The sequence below is a fragment of the Mirounga angustirostris genome, unplaced genomic scaffold, assembly GCF_029215605.1.
Source record: "Mirounga angustirostris isolate CCGP_5_RB_7025 unplaced genomic scaffold, mMirAng1.0.hap1 SCAF_8, whole genome shotgun sequence".
Taxonomy (NCBI): domain Eukaryota; kingdom Metazoa; phylum Chordata; class Mammalia; order Carnivora; family Phocidae; genus Mirounga; species Mirounga angustirostris.
This window is the reverse complement of record NW_026991716.1, coordinates 135,572,406-135,597,945: the sequence shown is the minus strand read 5'-3', so window position 1 is coordinate 135,597,945 and position 25,540 is coordinate 135,572,406. Positions and strand designations below refer to the sequence as shown.

The window sequence follows — 25,540 nt, the reverse complement described above, 5'->3', positions numbered from 1 at the left end:
TCAGCAGTAATGGAAAACAGTCGGAACGAATGACTTCAAACACAATAATCAGAAGTAATTTTTGAAGGACAGGATTTCTAATTATTTTGCAATGCGGCTGGTTTCCTTTCAGTCTGGGGCTCTGTGCACATTTATCAATCCCCAGCAGCGGCTCAAATGCCCAGGTCAGATACCCACACCCGCTCAAGAGTCAACTCAACGCTCCGATTCCCAGAAAAACTCATTTTCTATCTCAAGGCTCAGAAATTCAATCAAGTTCACTTAGGATTTAGAAGGAAAGGTTCACCAAAGAACAACTGATTTATACCCATTTATTATGACTATGAATAGATATTTTTGGGTTGAAAAGGAGGGCTTGGATTTCTTTTTAAAGGAAGAACAAGGCTACAGTAGGGAATCAGTGTAGATATCCAGGGAATAACAGCTGAATTTCTACAGAACCCCACTGTGAAAACCATCTGCACAACACTGGGCTGGGAGTGGGACACCAAACAGATGTGTGAGGAGGGAGGGAAGCAGAAGAGAGCAGAGAACGGAGAGAATTAAGAGCCTTGTCAATGAGCGAAAGCCAGGAAACATTCCTATCTCAACATAAAATAAACCTGAGGTTTTATGCACAGGACCCGTTCTGCATTCTGCAAACAAAAGTGCTGGCTCAACCGAGGCGGTGCGCATGTTGCATAATGTGCCAAAAAAAAAAAAAAAAAAAAAAAAGCAGCCGCTTTAAAAAAGGCTCCACAGATTGCCCACTACAAAATGATTATTGCACATATTCATGTATTACTATGTTTTAGAAAATAATTAGTTTTAATTACAGCAGTGAGAGAGTGAGCAGGGCTCTGGCGAATTAGCTGGCACGCTTGGTGGTGCTAATTTGCTAATATCGTTAGCATCACGGCAGGTTGAGACCAGAGGTCCTGCCAAAAACGCCGACCCCGCCACGTGCCCAGGAGTCCGGCGGCACGCTCGCTGACACCCGGGGAAGCGCCGGTCTGCACGTGCTCACTGGCGAGCGGTTCCGAGCCCGTCTGCAGCCAGCCAGCCCTTGAAGTCATCACCACGCACACAAATCATAATTGGGATTTTTTTTCCCTTTCTTTCTTTTTTTTTTCCCCCCCAAATTACTTTCAATACTTAGACTTTAAGAACTGGAACAAAAAGCTTTTTCAAGTGATGCAGCTGCAGAGAAAAATCTATTGGGATCAGCTAAAAATGCTGTTATTTTGGTGAATGTGTGAAACCCCAGGAAAGCAGCTGAGAGAGACCGCCCCAGGACCGCCCCGCTCAGAGTGCTGGGCTGCTTTCGTGCAGTCTTCTCTCCCAGGATCAGTAAATCCGTACATTGAGAAACACCCTTTTTAGAAGAACAGAAGGGGGAAACAGAGCAGGACGAGCGGGGGAGGAGGAGCTTCTTTATGAAAGTCCTCACGTCCTTGCTAGTTACTCAGAGCTGTCACCGAGGAACGACGGCCACACAACCCCGAGAACGTGGCAAAGTCACGGACACGTGGCTTCTGCGAAGGCCTGCTTCTTCAAAGGTTATAATCAATAGTTCTGTTAGCATTTGGAACAAATTATGCCTGAATATTACTGTTGAGAGACAGAAAATACTAATATTCGTCTTCATACATTCACTGTGTTAACATACCCCAAAACAGTTTTTAAGCATAAAGAAGTAGGCTAAGATGTATTATTATAATGAATGGTAATAATTTATACTGATTTAAAAATCAGACTCACATGAATTTATGCATATCTGTTGGTTTGAGATTCCCCAAATTTCTTCACTCTCTATTATATATTTTTAAATGGGCATTTAGGGTATGCAGATATAAAAATGGTCAAAAGTGGCACTGCTTTATGATTTTTGAGAGATAAATAAGGATAGGATTGAGAGTAATGGTTTTATTTAGTACTCCTGCCTTACACTGCAAATTTTATTTTACTAAATGGATCACAAGGTCTTTCCTTACTGTGGCTTTTACTATTCCTTTTGTTGAAATGCTTATTTTTGACTTCTTACCAGAATTCTCAATGAATCACTGCAAAGAGCTATAGGCCTCCCTGGACAATGACAGTCCAGGAGCACTATTTTTTTTTCTCCTTTCCCAGAAGAGAAAGACCACCACTGTGGTAAGGATGTGTTAAATCAAGGCCCTGTTCTTTCTCCTACTGACATCAGCAATCCAGTATCTAAAGTTCAGACATAAAAAGGGGCAGTAAAGAACTCGGGCCTGCAGAAAGTGCTGTGTGAGTACTGTAAATACATTTCAGGCGCTAGCCTCTGGCTTTACCCCTGAAATTTAAGAGTTAGAATGATTTCCTAAAGTAAGTGTGGGTCAAAGTCCTAAGGCAGCTACTCCACCCCAGATTTAATATCTTCAAAAGGAACATAAGAGCATATGGTGTGAGCAAAACTGAACTCAAACATTCACTCTTACTCGCTCAGCTTTCTTTACTTAGTCTCCCTATAAGGCGACAAAGTCACCCCCAGACGATGGAGAAATGGGACCAGAAACACACATACGGTTTGTTCTTTTCACGGTAAACAATACAGCATACGGCCAAAATTTTTTATTCCTTGTTTCTGAAAACACAGGAGGGCCTATCTATGTGCATACATCTGTAGATAGTCATGACTCTTTTTATATGTGGCACATACATCAAGAGCACCGTGAACATTAACACGTATGAAGGGTATGAGAGAAGGAAGCTCAGAAGAAACATTTCTCTCTCTTGGACCGGATCAGCAAGGCCTTGAAAGAACCTTCTGATACCTCTCTGTGCTGACATACCTCCACAGGGGCAGGGCAAGGGAGATGCACAACACCGTAATTTCCATCCACGCCCTCTCTCTCCGTTATAGGCACATGCAACCTGAGCAAACCCAGTATGCTCGCTATGCTCTCCAGAAAGCCCCAGCCCCAGACCAAGTCCACAGCTACCAACCGACTTGGCAAAATCCCAGTATACATTCTTCCCCCTTGAAGAGATATGGTTTTCATCATTTATTACACCTTTTATGTCTTTGGGGGAGGAGGGAGGACAGCAATTCACCTAAGATCATTAGCTCCAAGCAAGCAACCAAACAAAATACCTAACGATCTTATAAACTGCTTAGACAACCAACCACTAGCAATGGTGCTAAACACCCAAAACTTCTGGGGCGCCTGGGTGGCTCAGTCGTTAAGCGTCTGCCTTCGGCTCAGGTCATGATCCCAGCGTCCTGGGATCGAGCCCCGCATCAGGCTCTCTGCTCGGCGGGAAGCCTGCTTCTCCCTCTCCCACTCCCCCTGCTTGTGTTCCTTCCCCCTTTCGCTGTGTTTCTCTCTGTCAAATAAATAAAATCTTTAAAAAAAAAGACCCAAAACTTCCTTAGGGAAGGATCCTAAAGCCTCAAGACAGAAAACACCTATCCATCTGGTAGATTTATATGCTAGCCTTTTTTTTTTTTAATGGTGCTAGATCTTTTTTTTTTCTTCAAGATCCTCTTTTTTTATTTTATTATGTTATGTTAATCACCATACATTGTATTATTAGTTTTTGATGTAGTGTTCCATGATTCACTGTTTGCGTATAACACCCAGTGCTCCATTCAATACGTGCCCTCTTTTGTAAACTTTTTTTAAAATTCAAGACAGCAAATTATCTGGTAAATAGATAATGCCACACAAAGCAGGCAGGAGTTCTGCCAGGAGACTGCTGAGCAAAATATCTCTAAATCGGTGGTTCTTAAGCTTAAGCATGCACTTATGAAAACTACCTGAGGAGTCTGTTAGGAACATCCTCAGAAATTCTGACTGGGGCCCAGAAATCTGTAGTTTTAACAAGCATTCCAGGTGACACGTGGTTCTCGATTTTTGAGAACACCGAAGGAAGCCGTCGATCCTGTGGTAGTGAGCTTGCCTTTTTTCCTCTGTAAGGGCTAATGGAGCTAGTACGCCCCATCCTGGTAGGACATCAATAGGACACTGCCTTTGGGATGGCGCTAGGTTGGCAGAAAGATCTGGAATCTGACAGGGCTCTTGTATAAGAGGAAGGCCTGACGACAGCAGTACGTGGCTGCTCATTTACTATCTGTAGGTTATCCGGATGGAAATGCCCTACATTTTGCAGAGTGGCTTCCCGTGAGGCAAACTTAGAACCACAGATGGTAGATATATCTTCTGGAATTTAGATGTCTTCTTTAAGATGATGGTTTATATAAAGACAAGTATATGACTAATGAATGTTATAAAAGGAAACACAAAGAAGTATAACATAGCTAATAACACGAGTATTATAAAAGGGGGTATTTAACAAGGCTATAAATGACTTATTATTTTGCCCATCGCGTTATGTAATGCTAATCTTTTAATGCAAATAATTTTTTTGAAAAAAGCTCCTTCAGAGGGAAAAAAAATCCCCCCTCACTGCTTAGCACCCCACTTCCCCTGCATTTTAAAATGAAGACATAGTTGTCACATTCATACTCACACTGACTCCATTTGAATAATTACTTGCTCACTGGAGCCTGTAACAATTTGTCACTACACAGGAAGACGCTTTTTGGCCCTGTACCCCGTCTATATCACAACTGTCTGAACTCCGCAAAGAGGATGCTGAAAGGCCAGCTGCATAAGCTGCTAAAGGAGGTTCAGCAAATCCCACCCCCAGCCCTGGACATCATGGGTATTATCTTCACTTTCTCCAAAAGTGCCCTCACACAGAGAAGATGCTTTGCCATTATCACTGGTAACTGATCTGCATGGGCCCAAACCAAGTAGACTGATGTGATGACGATCAAAGCCATTTCTGGCCCAACTCTAGAAAAATTCAAGAGTACACCTTCAGACCAAAACTCGTCAGGAGCCACTCTATAACTTTATGGGTTCCTCTGTCATTCCCGTTTCCCTCGGAGACTGTAGCACAGGGATAGCAGCTTGATGTGTGCCTATCAATAGATACACAGTACATGCTAAATCATCAATATTCTTGGATGTGCTAGCTAGATGACTACTTTCTATCAGGTAGCATTTGACTTATAGAGCTGGAATAAAATCACCTAAATGTGCAGAGCAAAATTTGATAAATGTTTAAATTATCAAAAATTCAGTGTTTCAAAATACACAATGCAATAAAAAAAAAATCCTACTAGCCCATACAAAAGACTGTGAGGATAAACAGCCTTTCATTGAACAGGTTTCCTCTGTATGAAATAACGAAGAGCTGAATTATCTGAATAATAATAATAATAAAAAGAAACCCTCTCTGCGAATCTCCATTAAATTGGTTATTCCTTAGGAACACATAAATCTTCTTAGGCAGGGCATGTGGTGCCATCTCTTTGTGGTGGGTTATTTTTGTGGTTCTGGGGTCCAAAGGAAAAAGGGAAAAATGAGTATTGCTAATAGTAGGTGAATATTTATTGTGTAGTTTCAATGCTCTGAAGTAATTTTATTTCAGCAAGCCAGACAAAACACATAATGTCATAACCCAAATACCCTATTACCTGGAATAGTGCTGAGAAGGGGAGGGGAAGTTTCTGGGTAACAGACTGGTTAAGAGCTTTCCCCTTTCATCTCAAGTTTAAAAACACCCACGTCGCTGGGATTAATGACCAATATCAGGAAGGGCTATTCTATTTATTTGAAAACCTTCCATTTTGCCACTCTTTCTTCCTCTTCCACATATTTTTAAAGAGACGCAATCAGGGAATGGCACTGTTAAATTAGACCCTAGAAACCAGCAACTCAGAAGCTCAGAGAGGATGCAAGCCCAGCCTCTACCAACAGCCCCTGGGGTGGCCTTTCAAAGACGGACAGGTCAGAGGGGTGGCGAAAGGCAGAGGAGATGAGAAAAGGTACTAGGAGAGCGTCAAGCCTCTAACTCCATGGTGTTTCCCTAACACATGGTTAAACATCGCAGGACACACACAACTGCCACACATGCTCTGCATTCACCAAAGGAGAGCATCCTACCCGAGACAGTGCCCCCCCAACAGGGGCTGGAAGTTCAGGTCAGTTGCGACCCACAGCCTTTTCTCATCTAAAGAGCAGCGCCCCTCAACTGCTGGGTAGTGCGGGGCTTGAGGAGATGGCTCAGGGTCTAAGGAATCTGAAAACTCTCTGCACAGGTGTCGACATTTTGGTGTTTCCACAAACTGATACTCTTACTGCACCGATCAGATGGGATTCGGTAGGAATACAGTTGTTGACGTCACTAAGTGGGTTGGAAAAGTTACACACGAGGGAAAATCTAAAATAGTTCATTAAAAAAATAATATAGAATTTCTCACTACAGACAATCTGCAGACAGCACTTCTGAACAACTACTTCCAGGTATATATTTCAAGGTGAAAAAGTACTTCAATCACCTCCCCTGAAACATGAAGTGTTCATCTCCACCACTACTGAATGGAGCATTGATTTTGTCGGGGGATCTTCCAATACTTCGAATGGTGCCGAAAGAGAAAAAGAGCTTAGCGTATACATCTAGCAAGCAGTCCCCAGAGTCCCGTGGAATGTGCCCACACGTTACAAAAACACAGAGGGCATTCAAATCATTTACACAAAATATAATGTGAGCCTCACGTCTTGAAACAGTTACATAGATTGAACAGGTTTCCAGGCAGCAGAAAAGTGGAGTGTGTCCCCTTTTCACCCAATGATCCCAGTGCTTGGGTTGCTCACCGGTGCAGGCCTAAGGGGGGCAGAGGGGGAGGGGAGGGCAGCTCTCAGAGCGCGGAGCTGCTGTGGTTACCTGCTGAGCTGTTCACCATATTGGGCGTCATGCTGTAGGGGGGTGCCTGGGTGTTCATCAGCCCAGAGCTGTTGTTCACGGGCTGGCTGTAGGGAGAGCTGGAAGCCATAAGTCCACTCTGATTCATGCCCGGAAAAGTGCCTTGCCTGTAGGAAGAGAAAGCACATGCATACATATACTGGCCATGGACACGGCGGCACGTAAGGGCGGCACGTTACCCGGGGAGCCATTTCTCATGATGCATCTATGCAAGGGGCGGGGGCTCCTATTTTTCATGTTCGCTTAAAATAACTTATTTCCCGGAAAGAGAGGCTGAACTATTGCTAAGTAATTACTTAATCCACTGTGTAAAAATTCCAAATAATATAAATTCCACAAATAAATTATACATTTTGAATCATGTCAAGTGTTCCAGGTTATGATTTATACAGAGGAATATAAGCAAGAAAGGGGGAACTTGAAATAAGAACAGGAATTACAAAAGCAAGCAAAATTAATTTCTAATGTTTAAAAAGATCTGACTCTGTGAGCATTACTTAGTGTCCTCGTATCAAAAACCAGAAGTCAAGGAATGAAAATCAAATCGGCAGTGTGAGAATGTTATTTAAAATTTTTTTCTTTAATCTAAATGTTCTGATAGAATGAATATGGGAGAAAGCATTTCTAAAGCCCTTCAACCCTGTTATTTGGCATTCTGAAATTAGGTACTATTGCGAACACACCAATATCCCCATATTAACTTTACACAGTAAACACCAGACTTCTACTTCTTTTTGTAGGCTTTCCTGGGACAGGAAGGAAGGGAGCTGAGACTGGCTGACAGTGTCCCTAAAAGGCCCTGGGGTCATCCCTCCCCGACTGTGATGCAGACCTATGAACTTAAATTTTCAGTGACTTAGTTTTGCTAGTTTTGTATGTGTGCTCTGTGAAAGACAAACTTCTCACTGTTGCAAGGGGAGGAGGGTATTTCTTAATCTGAAAGGGACATGTGTGGCACAAAAGCATTTCTCTAACAGCTGGAGATGAGACCGGGGAGGAGGAGGTTGAAACTGAGCAGTGCTTTCATTCTCGTGGGAGAATTACCAGGTAGAGCGAAAGATGAGGGCAATGTGGCAAAATCTGGGAGAGCCTCCACTCTTGTACTCAAGTGGCTCTTATGTAAATAGTATACCTTGAGAAAACTTTCCAAACTTTGGCTACTAGTGTTCCCTCTTAGGAGTAAAACTAATAGGAAGAGAAAAAATCCACACTTGGCTTATCTGTTCCAAATGAATTATGATTACAAGCCATGCCCTCCGCCTCTATTAAGCAGTCATCTGATGACTTTTTATGCATAACGGTAAACTATTTTTAAAGAGGTTCTTTAAAAGATTAACATAAGTCATTTTAAGAAAAAACCCATCAACTTTTTTCAAAGAAATGGAACAAATAATCCTAAAATTTGTATGGAACCAGAAAAGACCCCGAATAGCCAGAGGAATGTTGAAAAAGAAAAGCAAAGCTGGCGGCATCACAATTCCGGACTTCCAGCTCTATTACAAAGCTGTCATCATCAAGACAGTATGGTACTGACACAAAAACAGACACACAGATCAATGGAACAGAATAGAGAGCCCAGAAATGGACCCTCAACTCTTTGGTCAACTAATCTTCGACAAAGCAGGAAAGAATGTCCAATGGAAAAAAGAAAGTCTCTTCAACAAAGGGTGTTGGGAAAATTGGACAGCCACATGCAAAAGAATGAAACTGGACCATTTCCTTACACCACACACAAAAATAGACTCCAAATGGTTGAAAGACCTAAATGTGAGACAGGAATCCATCAGAATCCTAGAGGAGAACATAGGCAGCAACCTCTCTGACCTCAGCCGCAGTGACTTCTTCCTAGAAACATCACCAAAGGCAAGGGAACAAGGGCAAAAATGAACTATTGGGACTTCATCAAGATAAAAAGCTTTTGCACAGCAAAGGAAACAGTCAACAAAACCAAAAGACAACCGACAGAATGGGAGAAGATATTTGCAAATGACATATCAGATAAAGGGCTAGTATCCAAAATCTGTAAAGAACTTACCAAACCCAACACCCAAAGAACAAATGATCCAATCAAGAAGTGGGCAGAAGACATGAACAGACATTTTTCCAAAGAAGACATCCAAATGGCCAACAGACACATGAAAAAGTGCTCAACATCGCTCGGCATCAGGGAAATCCAAATCAAAACCTCAATGAGATACCACCTCACACCAGTCAGAATGGCTAAAATTAACAAGTCAGGAAACAATAGATGTTGGCAGGGATGCGGAAAAAGGGGAACCCTCCTACACTGTTGGTGGGAATGCAAGCTGGTGTAACCACTCTGGAAAACAGTATGGAGGTTCCTCAAAAAGTTGAAAATAGAGCTACCCTACGATCCAGCAATTGCACTACTGGGTATTACAAATGTAGGGATCCGAAGGGGTACATGCACCCCGATGTTTATAGCAGCAATGTCCACAATAGCCAAACTGTGGAAAGAGCCAAGATGTCCAACAACAGATGAATGGATAAAGAAGATGTGGTATATATATACAATGGAATATTATGCAGCCATCAAAAGGAATGAAACCTTGCCATTTGCAACGACGTGGATGGAACTGGAGGGTGTTATGCTGAGCGAAATAAGTCCATCAGAGAAAGACATGTATCATATGATCTCACCGATATGAGGAATTCTTTTTTTTAATAAAGATTTTTATTTATTTATTGAGAGAGAGAGTGATAGAGAGAGAGCATGAGAGGGGGAGAGTCAGAGGGAGAAGCAGACTCCCTGCTGAGCAGGGAGCCCGACGTGGGACTCGATCCCGGGACTCCAGGATCATGACCTGAGCCGAAGGCAGTCGCCCAAACAACTGAGCCACCCAGGTGCCCGATATGAGGAATTCTTAATCTCAGGAAACAAACTGAGGGTTGCTTAAGTGGTGGGGGGTGGGAGGGGTGGGGTGGCTGCGTGATAGACATTGGGCAGGGTATGTGCTATGGTGAACGCTGTGAATTGTCTAAGACTGATGAATCACAGACCTGTACCTCTGAAACAAGTAATACATTATATGTTAAAAAAAAAAAAGAAGATAGTAGGAAGGGAAAAATTAAGGGGGTGGGAATCGGAGGGGGAGATGAACCATGAGAGACTATGGACTCTGAGAATCAAACTGAGTGTTCTACAGAGGAGGAGTGTGGGGGGATGGGTTAGCCTGGTGATAGGTATTAAAGAGGGCAAGTATTGCACGGAGCACTGGGTGTTATATGAAAACAATGAATCATGGAACACTACATCAAAAACTAATGATGTAATGTATGGTGATTAACATAACATAATAAAATTAAATAAAAAAAAAAAGAAAAACCCAATATGCTATTCTTTTTGTGTAGCATTTTCAATGGATTCGACTTCCTAGCTGGTGGAAAAAGTTCAAACATGGTCCACTTGAAAATTCAAAGTATCAAGGGTTTGAGTGGTTTTTTGTTTTTTTTTTTCCTTTTAAATATTACATCAACCATTCAGAGAAATTCTGTCCAGACGAACATTCAGTGATGGCTTGGAAAGAACATTCTAGGAGGCTGAAAGACTAATGGTGTGAGTGTGGCTCTGGGAGAAAGGAATGTTACTTCAGCCTTGAATTCTGAGCTCACGGACGTGCCACTTTGAATAACTACAGACTGCTGAACCAGTATTATAATACCCACTGCAGTTCACTAAGAATGTATCTGAGATCGTCCGATGGCTTCTGATTAACCCCGAGGTCGTCAAATACTTCTAAATACATTGCCCCACAGCTCGAAACGTAGTTCCATATGGTGAGGGTTTTAACATCAGCATGGAGGTGATTGGTATTAACTCAAGTATCTTAGGTTCCCTTCTGACGTGTTCTCATTCAAACAAAGACTATTTCACATTTATGTGCATGTTTCAAAAGAAAACAAGAAAGAGCGGCACCTGTTAACCTGTTGGGCTGCTCTCTCAATTCCTCAGCAGACAGACAACCAAAGAGCATCCTTACTTATGAACAGGTTGGGTTTTCTAAAGACAGCCTTCAAGTCTCAACCAGTGGCGACCCGTCCTTCAAGATCCACGTGCAGGGGCCACCCCCTCTGCGAAGGCCGTCCTCACTCCCCCATCTGGAAGCTCTGCCTGCCCCAGGCTCTGCCTATCAGAGCCCTCTGCACTTTCTTTCGTGTATTCTACAAAATTTATATGCACATCTTGGCTCTTACAGGTGTGATACCTCCCGCGAGGAGCAACTACTGAGCACGTTCAGCTACTAGAGTAGTACTTGTTAAATGAACTGACAGACATTTTTACCATTGTAAACAGGCCTCAGGAAAGACGGCCACCTCTTCAAGCTTCCACCAAATTCAGTTTCACACGTGCTGTGACTACCGGGTGGATGAAACAAATGGTTCCTTGAGCATGCTGGTTTATAACTCAGGTGGCAAAGAGAATTGGAATATAAAACCCACCAGACAGGCTCCTTGTAACCCTAATCTATGATTTCTCCCCCAAGTCTGCGATGCCCATCTGCAATCACCGTAAGATGAGGATGGTACGCATTAGAGGTTAAAAAAATACCCTTAAGATAACAAGAAATTAAAGATGTCGAGATGTGTGTGATGGATGTCACTTGCTGGCTACAGCGGTCCCTGATTAAACCATGCCTATAGTTTTACAGGTCTGGCTAAAATGCCAGGGGTCTTGACTCTGACACTAGTCATACTTTCCACTCTCACTGGGATCTGGGAGCAAATCTCCTTGGGTCTCTGGGCCGTTTTTGCATGTGAACATGGAGGGACTGATAACAATAGCAACTGTCATGATTTCTGAGGTCCTTATAAATGTGCCTGGCACAATTTCTAGGCATTTGACGCATTTAATTTTTTAAATTTCTGGAGGAAGGTAGGTGGAATTATGCTCACATACAGAGAAAGAAAATAAGGATCAGAGAGACTGAAGAAGTTGCTTGAAGACACACAGCTGGTAAGTGGCAGAAACAGAATGCCTCAGGAGTCCAGTGTCTGTATTTCTTTCCCCATGGGACCCTTAATACTACTAGCACTTGATGGGACAAGTATAATGGCATAAGGAGTCCACTGTATACCTTCCTCTCTGTCTACTGTATTCATCTGTAGTTGTAGAAAGCTGACAGATACAAATGGCGCTTTTCTCTGGGCTTCCTGAACACCTGCTTCTAGGAAAGTTTATCCAGGGTGCTGTGGGCCTCTCGGGTATCCAAGGAGGGAAGTAGCTGAGAAAGATGGGAGTCTTCCCAGGCATGCAGGGCATGTGTGGCCACGAGCACAGCACTTGGCCATCTGCCCCAATGGGGGAGAGAGCCAATCTTCCATCACCGCAAAAGAAACCCTATTCATTATTGCTTTGGAAACTACTTCCAGGACTGTTGGTAATTTCGAACAAGCAAGATGGGCTTAATACTAAAAAAGGAGGCTTTCAATGCACTCTATTGAATGTTTGGGAATTGAGACAATTTTGTTTTGTGGAAGGAAACCACCTCTCTGACTAAGCCAAGCACTCCAGCTTACCACGGCGTGGCTAACAGGAGAGGGTTTCTGGGGATCACGACAAAAAGCTTCTTTGGTTGGGCTAACTACCGTGACTTGGACCACAGACACCTCAACAGAAGTTGGGCCCTTTCCAGAGGCAGCACTCACCGACTGCTAAATCCCTTTCTGACCACAGCAACATTCGGAATGCTCCAAATGGAATGAGGACAGTGAAGGAATCAATCACTCAGACATTCTCTTTTTCAAAAAGAAACAAGGGCGACACAACACAACCAGGTAAAAACGCAAATGGACACGAGGGAAACACTGTCCACGCAAAACCCTAAGATGTAAGTTGTACCTGGAGGAGCAGAGTGCCCTTCCTTGACCTTGGGGTGAACTCCTGGGCTATCAATTACGGGTCTACGGGCTCAGATCGTTTTCATTACAATTTACTGCCGCCCTGATGCCAGATTCCTAACCTGCAATGGTTGTGGCGAGCAATGCCCAACAATGTCTCAGGGGGGACTTGATAAACATTTAGAAGTAACGTTTTGTCGCTGCTTTGCATAGCTTCTGGGCTGTACCACGTGGGAGGCGTGGGGACAAACCACAGCGTGCGGGCCAAATGGCGCTGTGCTCACCTGGGCCTTCTGCAGCACAGCACTGGCCCCTTATCTTTCCAAAGTCAAAGCATGATGTCAGGGGTTGTTATGTGAACATGTGGACCTGCAGAATAACTAAAGGAACTTTACTGAAATTGGTCTTTGGTTGGGACTAGATATACGTGTTTGAGATCTGTCACTCGATGACAAAAACCAGCTTATTAGAATGAGAATAATTCAAAAGTGGAGCCTGTAGATGTATTTCCCTAAAGCACTCCTCATTCCTGCTTCTCAATCTACACACACACACACAAGTAATTTTTTTTTTTTTTAATAGAGTTTCCTTTTATTCACTTTGGAGATTTCTCAAACATTACACATTTATCTGCCAACAAAGAGCTGGCTTTGGGGGGAAAAAACCCAGAAGCAAACACCAATTTTCAAGTGACCATTTTCAATGGTTCACGGTGAAAGCAGAAAGGGGAATAGTGTTTCCAACTACAGCTTGAACTCAGCGGTTAAACTCACCAGCATGAAATGCTCCAAAGAGTAACCGCACATTTCTAAATATCTTGTTTTAAAGTCAACCACAATAAAATTTATAATAAGATCTGTATATGATTTTGGTGCTTTACAAGACTATTTAGGCCATATTGTTTTAGCAATCACCACTATTTTTTCTCAACAGTGACAGACGGGGAAGTGTGAAATGTGTAACTTGAATGTGAGTGGATTTCTGAGGCAGCTCTTTTGAGAAGGGTCAGGACAGACAGAAGAAAGGCTTTGGAACCAGACGCCTCAGGAGTGGAACCATGTCATACAAAGTCCCGGGGGGCAAGCCACATGGACAGGAGCTGCACGCAAGAGTTCTAGCAAATCCACTGAAAATATCATTCTTGAGTTACGTTCACCAGGAACATAAAGCAAGGCGTGCTTCACTGGAAAACTGCATGACTGCCAAGCATACAGATCTTTCTCTCCATCGATTCTCTCTGTAGATGGAGTTCCGTAGTCAGCAAAGATTGCTTACTGACAAAATTAATTAGGCTATCACTAAAATTTGGGGCACTTTTCCGCTTAAACCCAACAGTCATCAGAACCAGGAACCTGAATCTTTGCAAAGCCCAATTCCAGTAGAATTTATTTTTAGAGAGCTCCGACTTATGCATAACGTTACACAGGATGCCCTATTTTCAATGTGTTTGAAACAGAAACTGTTTTCACATATATGTCCAGCATCACTGACAGAACCCTCTCAACCTGACTTACACAGCATCTCCCCCAGAGCAGTACCGAGAAGGACAAATTCAGTCAAAATTATTTTAAATCTAGTATCTGAAGAGGGAAAAACACTACCTGCTGTGTCCCCAAAACAACATAATCAAAACAGAAAAGCAAGCCGTCCAAGCCCCAGCCCATTTTTGGTGGGGCTACCCCATCAGCATGCCCGTGACAACACATGCGTTAGCATTCTGGGGGCAAAATAATGCTATCTTTTCAACAAGCCAGTTGCTCTGGCTAGGACTCAATCCTGGGAAGGTAAAGTGGCATTTATATTTTTAAACCAAAAACAACAAATGGAAGTGCCAATGATTTAAAAACAGTAGATTCCTGTGAAAAACACACAGCCACGTGTTATTTTTAAAACACAACTGGACCCCTTTCGCTCAGGGAGACATGCTGGAAAGAATTAACCTTAATCAGAAACATCTTCTATTTATTGATAGTTATAATCATTTGTTCAAGATGAGTGTTTTAAGACTGGCGTGGGAGGGGAGGGAGGAGAAGGAGCACTACCGGAGGGCCGAGCAGGAAAACAAGCAACAGTCAAATCGCTGGAGTGGACAGCGTCCACCTGCAACCATGCTTTGTGGATGAAGCGAGGTGTGTGCACTGGGGAGCCTGCAATAAGGGAGGTCACAGAAAGTTCCCTGCGGAAGGGATGCTGGCGCCTCCTCCTCTCCCCTCACACCTCATCTCCGGTCAGATCAGTGGGATCCAGTCAGGTGGGGAGGAGAGCAGAGGGCCTTTGGGTGTCCGGGAGCAGGGACAGCTGGTGGACTAGCAGGGTGTGAGTGCAGGGAGGGAGGGAAGGGCCGTGTCCCTGGGGCCTGTGGTTCTGTAGGGTTTTGGCTGTATGCTGGGAGAGACAGAAAGAGACTAGGGGCTGTTAAGCAGGAGCAATGGCACAAAAAGATGTGTTCTGAAGGCCTCATCCTCTGCCTGTGGACGGGAAGACACACTGGAGGCGGAAATGGATGTGGGGTCGGCAGGCGTGCAGTTACCCCAACAGACCAGGTGAGGCCAGTGCTTTGGAGTCAGGTGGGCAGGGACACAGAGCCGAGCGGCGTCCCAGAAGCAAACCCGACAGGACGTGGTGAGGAATCAGATACTGTGGGGAAAGGAGAGGGGCACCAAGGCATGTCCTAGGTGTCTGGCTTGCACAAGAGGATGGAGAAGGGGGCAGGCACTGAGAGGCAATGTCACGTGGGCAACTGGAGGCTCAAGTCTGGGAAGCAGATGGAGAGTTCTCGAACTCATCTTTGCTTCCTGTGTCTTTGGTTTAAGATCTTCCCTTGTGAATGCGATCCCTTTTGAGGCAGCCTGTTCCCTTAAAGAAGGCTGAAAGGTCTATAACATCAGCCACAAAGCTAGAGTAATAATCAGTTTCCAGCTATAAATAACTCCCCAAACCCTTTGGTCATTGATACATTTAAGTTTTATTTTTCCCTTTGAGAATGGGCAAAAAGAAACATTATTTTTCAAGAGCTCTATGAAAAAGACCCTTTCAAAAGAGGGGCCGTGGTAACTTTGTTCGCTGGTCTTGAGAATGGTCTTTTTAGTGGACATACAGTTAGCGGAAAGCTGCAGAGAAGTTCTCCCTGGCACACCTTTGCCCCGTATCACGCGGGCTGCCCACGGGGCCCCTCTGCCTCTGAGGCATTTCTCCTGGTCATCTTCGCTGTTCTTCAAGGAGCTGTGGTTTCACCCCTGCATCTCGGTGAAGCGGTTTCTACCACGCACCGAGGAGTCCTGCATATTCCATCTTGATTTCCTAAAAGGCTCTAACGCCAGAAACCTTTTTTCCCTTTTTGTTAACTACGTCATGCCGACTTCTCGGAGGGTTCCCACCTGTCATCAGTTCTGCTCCTGGCATCACGGCTCAAATGCACCTGTTGTGCACTTTCAAGATTAAGTCCTTCCTTTTTGCCTCAACGCAGGTACCCCGTTTCGGTTTTTCCTAAAGCAGCTGACTGATCTCCACCTTCTTTCTCAAAGCAACCAGGAGAACAAACAGAGCTCGAGGGTTTTGAAGCGAGAGACTTCCTTGTCAGGGTGTGAAGAAAATGCAAAAAGTGTTTGGCTGCCTGAAGTCTGGTAATTGATAACTAAGAATGTTCTCTTCATCTCCAAGTTGATTTTGGTTAAGCCCATTGTTCTGTTATCAAGAACAATTACTGGCAATCAGACGAAAATGAACTGCAAGTCTGCCTTCCTTCAGAGATTCTGATGTTGGCGTTTCCCTGTTGACTCCCAGCACATGACTGCCTCAGGCTCGGGGTGGGGACCAAAGCCACAGGGAGCAGGCGTGGGTCGCCAAGCATGTCTCTTCCCTGCAAGAGGTGGACCCCAGAACTTTGTGGTTCTGGTACACGTAGCTTCCCACTGGGTTCTGATAAGATGCACATCACACAGCTCCCCGGTCTGGTTGTACCTCGTGAAAGAAAAACTAGTTGCCATTGAGGTCGCCCACAGAAAGAAAACAGTGCTCTTCTCCGAACTGTGTTATGTCAGAGATCTTTACTTAAAAAACGTTTATTTTGTGATCATGATACCACTAGGAAAAGATCTCGAGTAACCTATAAGGAGGGCTATTCTTTTGCAGTGATGGGAGTACCCACCCTTTACACCAGGATATCCCCTTCCTGGGTACAAGGTGTAAGAGAGAGTGACGAGAGAAAGGTCCCCTTCGAGGTACCAGCACCTCAGAGAGGTGTGTATCAGCTTGACAAATACTGAGGAGCTCAGCAGCACCCACCCAAGATCTAAGACCTGAGTGATATCTCAGGAATGAGGTCATGAAGAATGCATAGATCTCGTATGCACTCACAGACTTCTTGTACCTAAACAGGCCAGTCTACCGCCTGAAAAAGAGAAAGAATCTGGGTCCTGAGATCTCCCATCTCGTAAACTTGCCAGAGGAATATTCTGTAAAACCCTCTAACAGAGAATGCACTTGTCCAGGGCTGAAGTGCCAGGAAATACATCAGTACAGTCATTTCTAACTTAACAACAAAGTTGTCCTAAAATTCTTACAGATTTCCTGAGCTAAAGGCAGCCTTGGGACACAGAGTTACTTCATTTGTTGAAGCAATGCTGTTCAAAATTAGGGTAAAATATGTTGCAGGAAAAGCCTGAACGCTGAGCAAAAGTCTAGTTCATGAAATCCTCACCAGCTGCTCTTACTTGGTATCTAACAGTCAAAGGCCATCCAGAAAGAGTTAACTTTCAAAGCAACGGACAAAACCTTATGGTTCTGTAGCTGTGGGTTTTTTGTTCGTTTTTTTAAATCTGTTCATGGAAGTGGAGTTCAAACGAAGAACGAAGGTCAAGATAAAGAGGAGCCTTTGGGAGTTGCTCCCACAGACCTTTACGTGACCCGCTAAGGGGGTCCCGTGCGCCCCTCGCCCGTGATCTTCATATGGTCTGGGACAGACTAAGACACAGATCGGGTCCTCTTCCCCGCTTTTAAACGGTCCCTGGTGCCTTCAGCGCCAAACGCGGCCGAGGTGACGCAATTTCGGACGGAGCAGGACGGGGCACTTCCTGAGGTCAGCCTGAAAGCTTTGCAGGCGGGCAGCGAGGGCAGGGCTGCTCCCTGAGATCCACGTGACGTCAACAATCCCGCCCTTTCGGAACTGCGGAGAGCTGGGGTTGCCATTGCTGTGGTGCTGGTTTTCTCTGGGGACGGCTGGACTAGAAAGGACCATCCCAGCTGGTCTGGTGGCTTGCATGGTCTGTGGGGCAGAGACGCTCCTAGGGCCACAAGGTCAGACGTGCAGACAAGTGGCTTAGCCAAGGCAACAGGGGCACACACCGATGCGAAGCTCACCTGGGTAACGGGAGCCCTGGCCCAGTATGTGTCCCCACGGTGTGGTGTGTGTCATCACCTTAGATGCTGAGGACAGCAGCCAGTTGAGAGCGGTTTGGACGGGGGCGTGGAGAGGAGATACTCTGAATGAGGAAGGCAGGTCTAGATACGGTGGGGAACTTGGAATTTTGCACCATGTGAGGAGGACGCTGATGTCCGAGAGGACAGAAGACAGAAAGTCAGAGGGATTTGGGGAGACCAACTTGGCCCTGAGTCGAGAAATTGCCAAAGCCTGAGTTATGGTTTCAGGTTTGCACCACCATTTGTTCCTCCGAATGCTATCTAGTAACAGGCTCCAGTCCAGGATTCTCCTCTGATATCTACCAGGGACAAAAAAGTGGGCATCCAACTTTTACACTTTCCACCTGCTTCCCCGAGTTTCCACTAGTTCTCTTCAGTACCGGGAATCCCAAAGGCCAAGCCTTAGACACGTGCTGGCGCTCCACCCTAGGGCACCCTAGGGGGTTATAAAAAATATAGGCTCGTGAGCCTCACCCTGCCTGTAGCTGGGGTGAGCTGGTGTGTATGGTTATTAACTCTCGCCAGGTAATAATCACTTGTTTAGGGAACTTCACAGACCCTAGTCCATGAAAGGTTTGCTCTACATTTCAGACTTGGATTCCTTGGATCTCATTAAACTTAAAAAAAAAAAAACACCTTTCTTAGTCTTTTAAAAATTAGTGTTTGGGGCACCTGGGTGGCTCAGTTGTTTAAGCATCAGACTCTTGATTTCGGCTCAGGTCATGATCTCAGGGTCATGGGATCGAGCCCCACATCAGGCTCTGCGCTCAGTGCAGAATCTCCTTGAGATTGTCTCTCCCTCTCCCTCTGCCTATCTCCCGCTCACGTGCGCATGTGCACTCTTGTAAATAAATAAACAAAATCTTTAAAAAAAAATTAGTGTCTTACTACATTTTTTAAAAAGTAGGTTCCAGGCCCAATGTGGGACTTGAACTCATGACCCCGAGATCAAGAGTCACACACTCTACTGACTGAGCCAGCCAAGCGCCCCTTGTTTTACTACTCTTTGAAGACTAATAAATATATTTTGCGGTTACCATGATAGTTATGAAACTGAAAGATTTGATTGAAGTCATAATCTTAAAATACCAACAGAATACTCAATTCTAAATTCTGAAGGGAAAGGGGCTAAAAATTAAGCACAGTGTTTAGATGATAATGCAAAGGCTTACATTTAATTACAGAAATAAAAACTCTACTTAAGCCTTTGAAATCTTTTCTGTCTTTCAATAATGTGACTTCTCCAATCACAGCTATTATTTTAAAACCTAACTGTCCAAAATCCAAAGGGCTAAATTCTTTGTTAATACAAATCACTCACAGTCCTTCAGGCCCATGGACCTCACCGTAACTGGGTCTGGACATATTTATAAGTTTTTTGGCCCTTCTCTTTGACATTTTATTTATTTTTATTTTTTTATTATTTTTTAAAGATTTTATTTATTTGACAGAGAAAGACACAGCGAGAGAGGGAACACAAACGGGGAGTGGGAGAGGGAGAAGCAGGCTTCCCGCTGAGCAGGGAGCCCGATGCGGGACTCGATCCTGGGACTCCAGGATCATGACCTGAGCCGAAGGCAGTCGCTTAACCAACTGAGCCACCCAGGCGCCCTCTCTTCAACATTTTAATGCACTATATTTCCACATCAGTGGCTCCTGGCCCACCAGCAGAATTGCATCACACTGGTTTCAAGGAAAATAATACAGAAGAAGTGCCTTGCTGGCAAACAGCAACAGGGGAAATGAATTATAAATGCACCTCCCTAAGGCACAGCTGCTGGAAGACGTGTGTGTATGTGGGGTGCCCGTGAGATACAGACGTAAGCAGCTCTCTGTATCCAAGAGGACAGGCCAACCCAGGCGCTTGTATGTGGAGCCAGCTATTTCCAAGCAGAGGAAGACCACTGATCAAGCTACCTTGTGACTAAGATGATTTCATGGAATTTAATGAACGGCAAAGGTTAAAAACTAATGTCAGAATTCCCAATATCCTGTTTTACTGAAAACAAAAATGTTTTTTTAAAGATTTATTTATTTTAGAGAGGGAGGGTGTGAGAAAGAGCTAATGGGGGGGGAGGGGCAGAGGGAGAGAGAGAAACCCAACCAGACTTTGTGCTGAGTGCGAGCCCAACGAGGGGCTCGATCCCACAACCCCGACATCACAACCAATAGTTGGACGCACAACCGACTACGCCACCCAGGCACCTCCTAAAAACAAAAATATTTTAACAAAACTGATTTCGGTTATCCTAGTTTTTGGTCTGATGTAAGTATTAAAATGTAGGTCTCCAGATTCATGGTTGTGATACTCAGTATAAAAGTTCCCTTCCAAGCAAGAGTAATAATGACTTTCCAAACTGACTCATTTTTGCTCACTTTTTCCCTTAAAACTAAGAAGCCTGAGTTTTCCTTTCTGACATTCAGTCAGTCCACGGGGGCGTCTCTCGGGGACAGCAAAAGGCAGACGGACGTGCCTTGTACCCGCATCAGTGGGTATGCGCACTTGTGGGTCCAAGTGCTGACTCAGAACCCTTCCTCAAACGGCGACACTCCAGTCACGACGATGCCGTACCCTAAAGCGATACCGGAGGGCAGAGATTCAAACCCATCTGTGTGCCCTCGAGCAAACTGTTACTTCAGGTCACAAGGCCTGCGGCTGCAGAAACGACAACTCATGCTGCACGGGGAGGTGCCAAACCCGCATCTCCCTGCAGGTGCGCCAAAGGGTGGGCCAGGGAACGAGGTCCAGCCCGTCCCTCAGAAGGTGGATCTCCACCCAGACACGGGCTGATAGCTGGGTCCTAACAGAACTGCCTTTAGACATGAGGAAGAACTAAAATTAAGACTTTTTCTTTTAGGGGCGCCTGGGTGGCTTGGTCGTTAAGCGTCTGCCTTGGGCTCAGGTCATGGTCCCAGGGTCCTGGGATCGAGTCCCCCATCACGCTCCTTGCTTGGCGGGGAGCCTGCTTCTCCCTTTGCCTCTGCAGCTCCCCCTGCTCGGCCACTCGAGCTCTCTCAAATAAATAAATAAAATCTTAAAAAAAAAGAAGACTTTTTCTTTTAAAGGGAAAATCTAGAGAGACCGCACTAAGTGAAGGAAGAGCAGTTAGTACAGGATGCAGAGCCGGCTTTGTCCGGCTGTGCCTGGTGAAGGGTCCTGAGCAGGTAACTCAGATACTTGTTTCCTCCACCATGAAATCAAGGGACAGAGGCTGGATGACATCTAACATACCTCCAGCTCTGACATGCTACTATTCGGTCATTGAAACTACATCCTTTTGGAACGTAGAATGGAACATTATCTTTTTCCTTTTTTAAAAAATTTTATTTATTTGAGAGAGAGAGAGCACGAGCAGGAGAGGCAGAGGGAGAGAGGGAATTCCAAGCAGACTCCACGCTGAGCACAGAGCCTGACGTGGGGCTCGATCTCAGGACCCCAAGGTCATGACCCAAGCTGAAACCACGAGTCGGACGCTCAACCAACTGCACCACCCAGGGGCCCCTGAAACATTTTCATTCTGATGAAAGATCGTAAAGATCTGTGCCAGAACTTTGACATAAGCCGTCTCAAGTCACTGAAGACTTGATTCAAGTTGATGTCCAGGGGGTGCTGGGGACAGCAGACTTCAGGGAACCAAAGTATAGCCCGGCCTAAAGATCTAGGGCATGGCTGGCCTTCTGTATGTTCACGGAAGTCATGCTTCATCCTCGGCACTCATTTCCAAGACAAAACCCTGGATAACTCTAATATATCCAAATCCACAAACTGGCTGCATTTGGCAGAGATGTCAGTTGTTGGACACTCCAAGTGCCGCCAGAATGGATGGATGGATGGATGCAAAACACACATAGCAGCTGAGGGAAATTTTATTTTATGAGTGCATGTGGCCTGGGATTCATGGCAATGGTTCTTTAGGAAGTAGCAGGCCGAAGTCCCTCCTAAACGTCTGGCCAGCTTTGGCTCTCCTCTGCAGACAATGTCTCAGCTCCCTTCAACACAGCCATCAGAACTGGACTGAGGGTGACAGTCCCCTGCCGTCCCTGAACTTGGCTTTTCATAAGATCATCTGATAGTTCCACTCCTCTGTTTCTCAGTACTTCAAAAGAGCACCACCTTAACTAGAAATGCTTTAAAACTAAACAGAGCAGGGGCACCTGGGTGGCTCAGTCGGTTAAGCATCTGCCTTCAGCTCAGGTTATGATCCCGGGGTGCTGGGATGGAGCCCCGAGTCGGGCTCCCTGCTCAGCGGTAAGTCTGCTTCTCCCTCTCCTTCCGCTCCTTCCCACACTTGTGCTCGCTCTCTCAAATAAATGAATAAAATCTTAAAAAAAAAAAAACAACTAAACACAGCAATGCATTTTCTGAGTAAAAAGTGTATCAGTACATACGGTGGCAGTGGTGTCCTGGACAAATACTATAAATTATTAATTCTAAATGATTAACATTATTACTGAGCTAATCTAGTACTCAACAGTAAGATTCACCATATTCTATTGTAAATCCTCTGACAATCAAAACAAGGAACTCCTTTATTCAAAAGGTGAAAAAGAAAAAAAAACCCTCCTCTACACGTTCCTTAATCGACTCAGTACAGCAGGTGGGTTTCACCCTGGTCGAGCCACCCTTAAAAAGGGAATTAGTGAAATGGCTTCCAACCAGTCAAACCTGTGTGCTTTCTGTACCATCTTCCACGCAATAGCTGCGAAAGCCTGGAGCGTATCTGCCATAATCTGTCATTTTTCACAGTGAGCTCTCTGTTTCTGTCTAATTGCACACACACACACACTCACTCACTACCTTTGTCATTAATTTGTCTTTTTCAGGTTCTTTCAGAGGCTCTGGGCCCTGCGGGATTCTGACTTGAGAAAGAAGGCATTTTAACAAACTCTGTTAAGACCGTGTTTCTGCAAGGCTGAGCCACTTCCGCGCAAGAGAAACAGACATTCAGCAAATGGGTTTTTCAAACTGCCAACCTGCCTTCCACCCAACACGGCTATCAGTGGGGGAAGAAAACAGAAACAAAAGCTAGAACACGAGTTTGCTGCAAGGAGATGTTAGGTAGAGCAAAAGCATGTTGAAAACCAAATTTCTTAACCCAGAGCACTAAAACATGTACTACACATGTTTTCTCACACTCAAGCTTCTGCTTTAAAGAAAAAAAAAGGCACAACAGGTTATGTGGACTGCAAAGGGCAAAGGAAGGTTTAAAATAGAAATAAAACTTTTCTTTCTTTTTTAGAAAGAATGCTGTAGACATAAAAAGGCAAAATTCAGAGCTCACAGGGAAGGGGCCGCAAAGATGAACCTTTGCCAAATGTGCTTTACAAGATTTACAAAGAGTAACGCCAACATCTTTCTTGTTCTTATTTTTAATTAAGGAGGAGGTGTTGTGTTCTAAGGAAGCTATGTGGATGCTGCTGGCTGAAACGTAGATTTGATCTTCTCGTGCTGGTTAGCTAACACTGATTTTCTGCCCCAGTGGAAGAGATTTTACTTTGATGCATGCCATTTAAATTCATTTTACACAGCTGCTTAATGTGGCTTGGCAAGGCGCGGCCAAACTAGCTTTGTGGGTCTAAATAGAACTCCAGAGTTGGTAAAGCACAGATCCTATGGATTAGCAGCTGATGATAAATGCTTTTCTCCCCCCACTGTTATTTTCCTACTGACTCACGGACTGACCTTGAAGGTACCACAAGAAAGGAAAAAAAGAGGAAAAGACAGTTTCCCAAAAGAAATGTTTACCTAATTCTAAATTTGTTATTTCATTTTTAGGATTATGTTTACAAAATTCTATATTTGTTAGCCCACGTTTAGGACCATGTTTACAGGATTTAGAACTCCCGACTGCAAAATTATCATTTGCTCTTGCTGTCTAAATAAATGTATGCCGAATGTAAAACTATTGGAAGGCTCTCTCTGTTACGTATTCTTAAGAAGTCGTAAAAGCATCGTTCTATACGTTTAGTCTTTAAACAAAGCCAGTTGATTGTTCCCTGTTTTATCTTAACCAAAAATGTGGCGTGTTTCTACTGAAACTAGTGAACAGGATTCAATCTATGTAGGATAATCTTATCGTTATGATATGCAAAGCAATATCAATATTTTTGCTAAAAATCGGTCAATAATATGCTGTAAGAGCATTTACTAACCTAAAAATGGTGACAGCCTGCTATTATAAAGCTTTGTAGTAGGAAAGAAGAAAGACACTTTTTGTTGCTATATGTAATTCCTGTGTTGAAATTGATAATAATATGGCAACACCACGTTTAGAAGGCAAATTCTGTGTTGGAGGATTTGGTTGCATTTTTCTGGTGACTTCAATATTCTAAAACTCCTTGGGAGAAGGAAATAATAGAAATCTTTGGCACAGACGTCTGCTCAGTGATGATATAATGAAACCCCTCTTAAGTCCTATTAATAACCTGAGTCATGTCTCCTGCAGTGAGTCTCCTGTCAAATGAGGTCGCTGCACTCAGAATTGGGGGTGGGGGGTGGGAGCAGGTCATCGTAGCGGCAGGAATGAGAACAACACAGTCATGATAACAGGGCCGTAGGACACAAGTTCCCAGACAACACGAGGACGACAGCAGGGGAAATCACGCCAGAGGAGGGAACTTCGTCCCTTTGACGGAGCTAAAAGTTTGCATTTCCCTCTCAGGCACGAAGGAAAAGAAGCCATGCCGAAAGCCATGCAAAGACAGGATCTGGGGGACGGCATGCAGGGCTCCACCACATGACCACGGGACCGTTCAGAAGAGTGAAAAACAAAACAGAACAAAACGAACAAAAACCCCGAAACAAACAAAAAGAAACAAAAAGACAACCCCCTCTGGGATGGATTTCCTCTTAGGTCTTTCACTTTCTTGTTTTGGGTGTTCCTTTTGCAGCTTGATGGCACGGTCATTAACGGTTTAAAAAAAAAAATGCCCAGGTCCCGCAGCAAGTCAGGGTATGTGGCTACCTACCCGTACTGGTCAGGCTGGTGCATCAGGGGAGCCTGAGAGTTGCCATAGTTGGGGTGCTGGGAAGAAAACATGGGGCGTCCCCCAGCCCCAGACTGGCTGGGATAAGCAGGCGACCTAATGTATGGTGGCCTAAAGCAGAACAGAAGAACAACCTCTTTGGATTTGCTCTGTAGACAAGTATGAATCCCCCTGTGCATTAGGTTCTGTCCACACGTAGGTGTGGAGGGCTACAGAATGTGGCCTCAGCCTCTGTACCATGCAGCTCCTGAGAGGGGGACTGGAGGTGGTTCCCTGAAAAGAGGGGGCGGGGTGGGGGGCAGGGGCAAAGGGGAAAGACGAGTAAGACTCTCAGATCTAGTCTTGGTGTACATTTCACGCACCTCTGACTTCAGCACAAGCCGAAATACACAGTCCTCAGTTACAACGCCCCGAGAACTACAGTGGGCAGGATGCGGAGGCAAGGCTCTGGAATGGCCTGCCGAGCAGAAGCAGACAATGACAAGGCAGGGATGTA

General features: G+C 44.7%; 1 protein-coding gene across 10 annotated transcripts in view; it reads right to left on the bottom strand.

Moving 5' to 3' along the window:
* Positions 1-25,540, bottom strand: part of ARID1B (AT-rich interaction domain 1B) — a 439,835-nt gene that overhangs the window by 37,088 nt on the left and 377,207 nt on the right. For 7 of the 10 annotated variants that reach the window (XM_045865795.3, XM_045865798.3, XM_064598272.1 and 4 more), the window contains 2 exons: positions 25,027-25,155; positions 6,742-6,887 (listed from right to left, as the gene is read on the bottom strand). In XM_045865795.3, coding sequence (XP_045721751.2) covers positions 6,742-6,887; positions 25,027-25,155 — 275 coding nt within the window. The remainder of the gene's footprint in view (positions 1-6,741; positions 6,888-25,026; positions 25,156-25,540) is intronic. The other 3 variants (XM_045865797.3, XM_045865799.3, XM_045865800.3) reach the window with 1 other exon arrangement.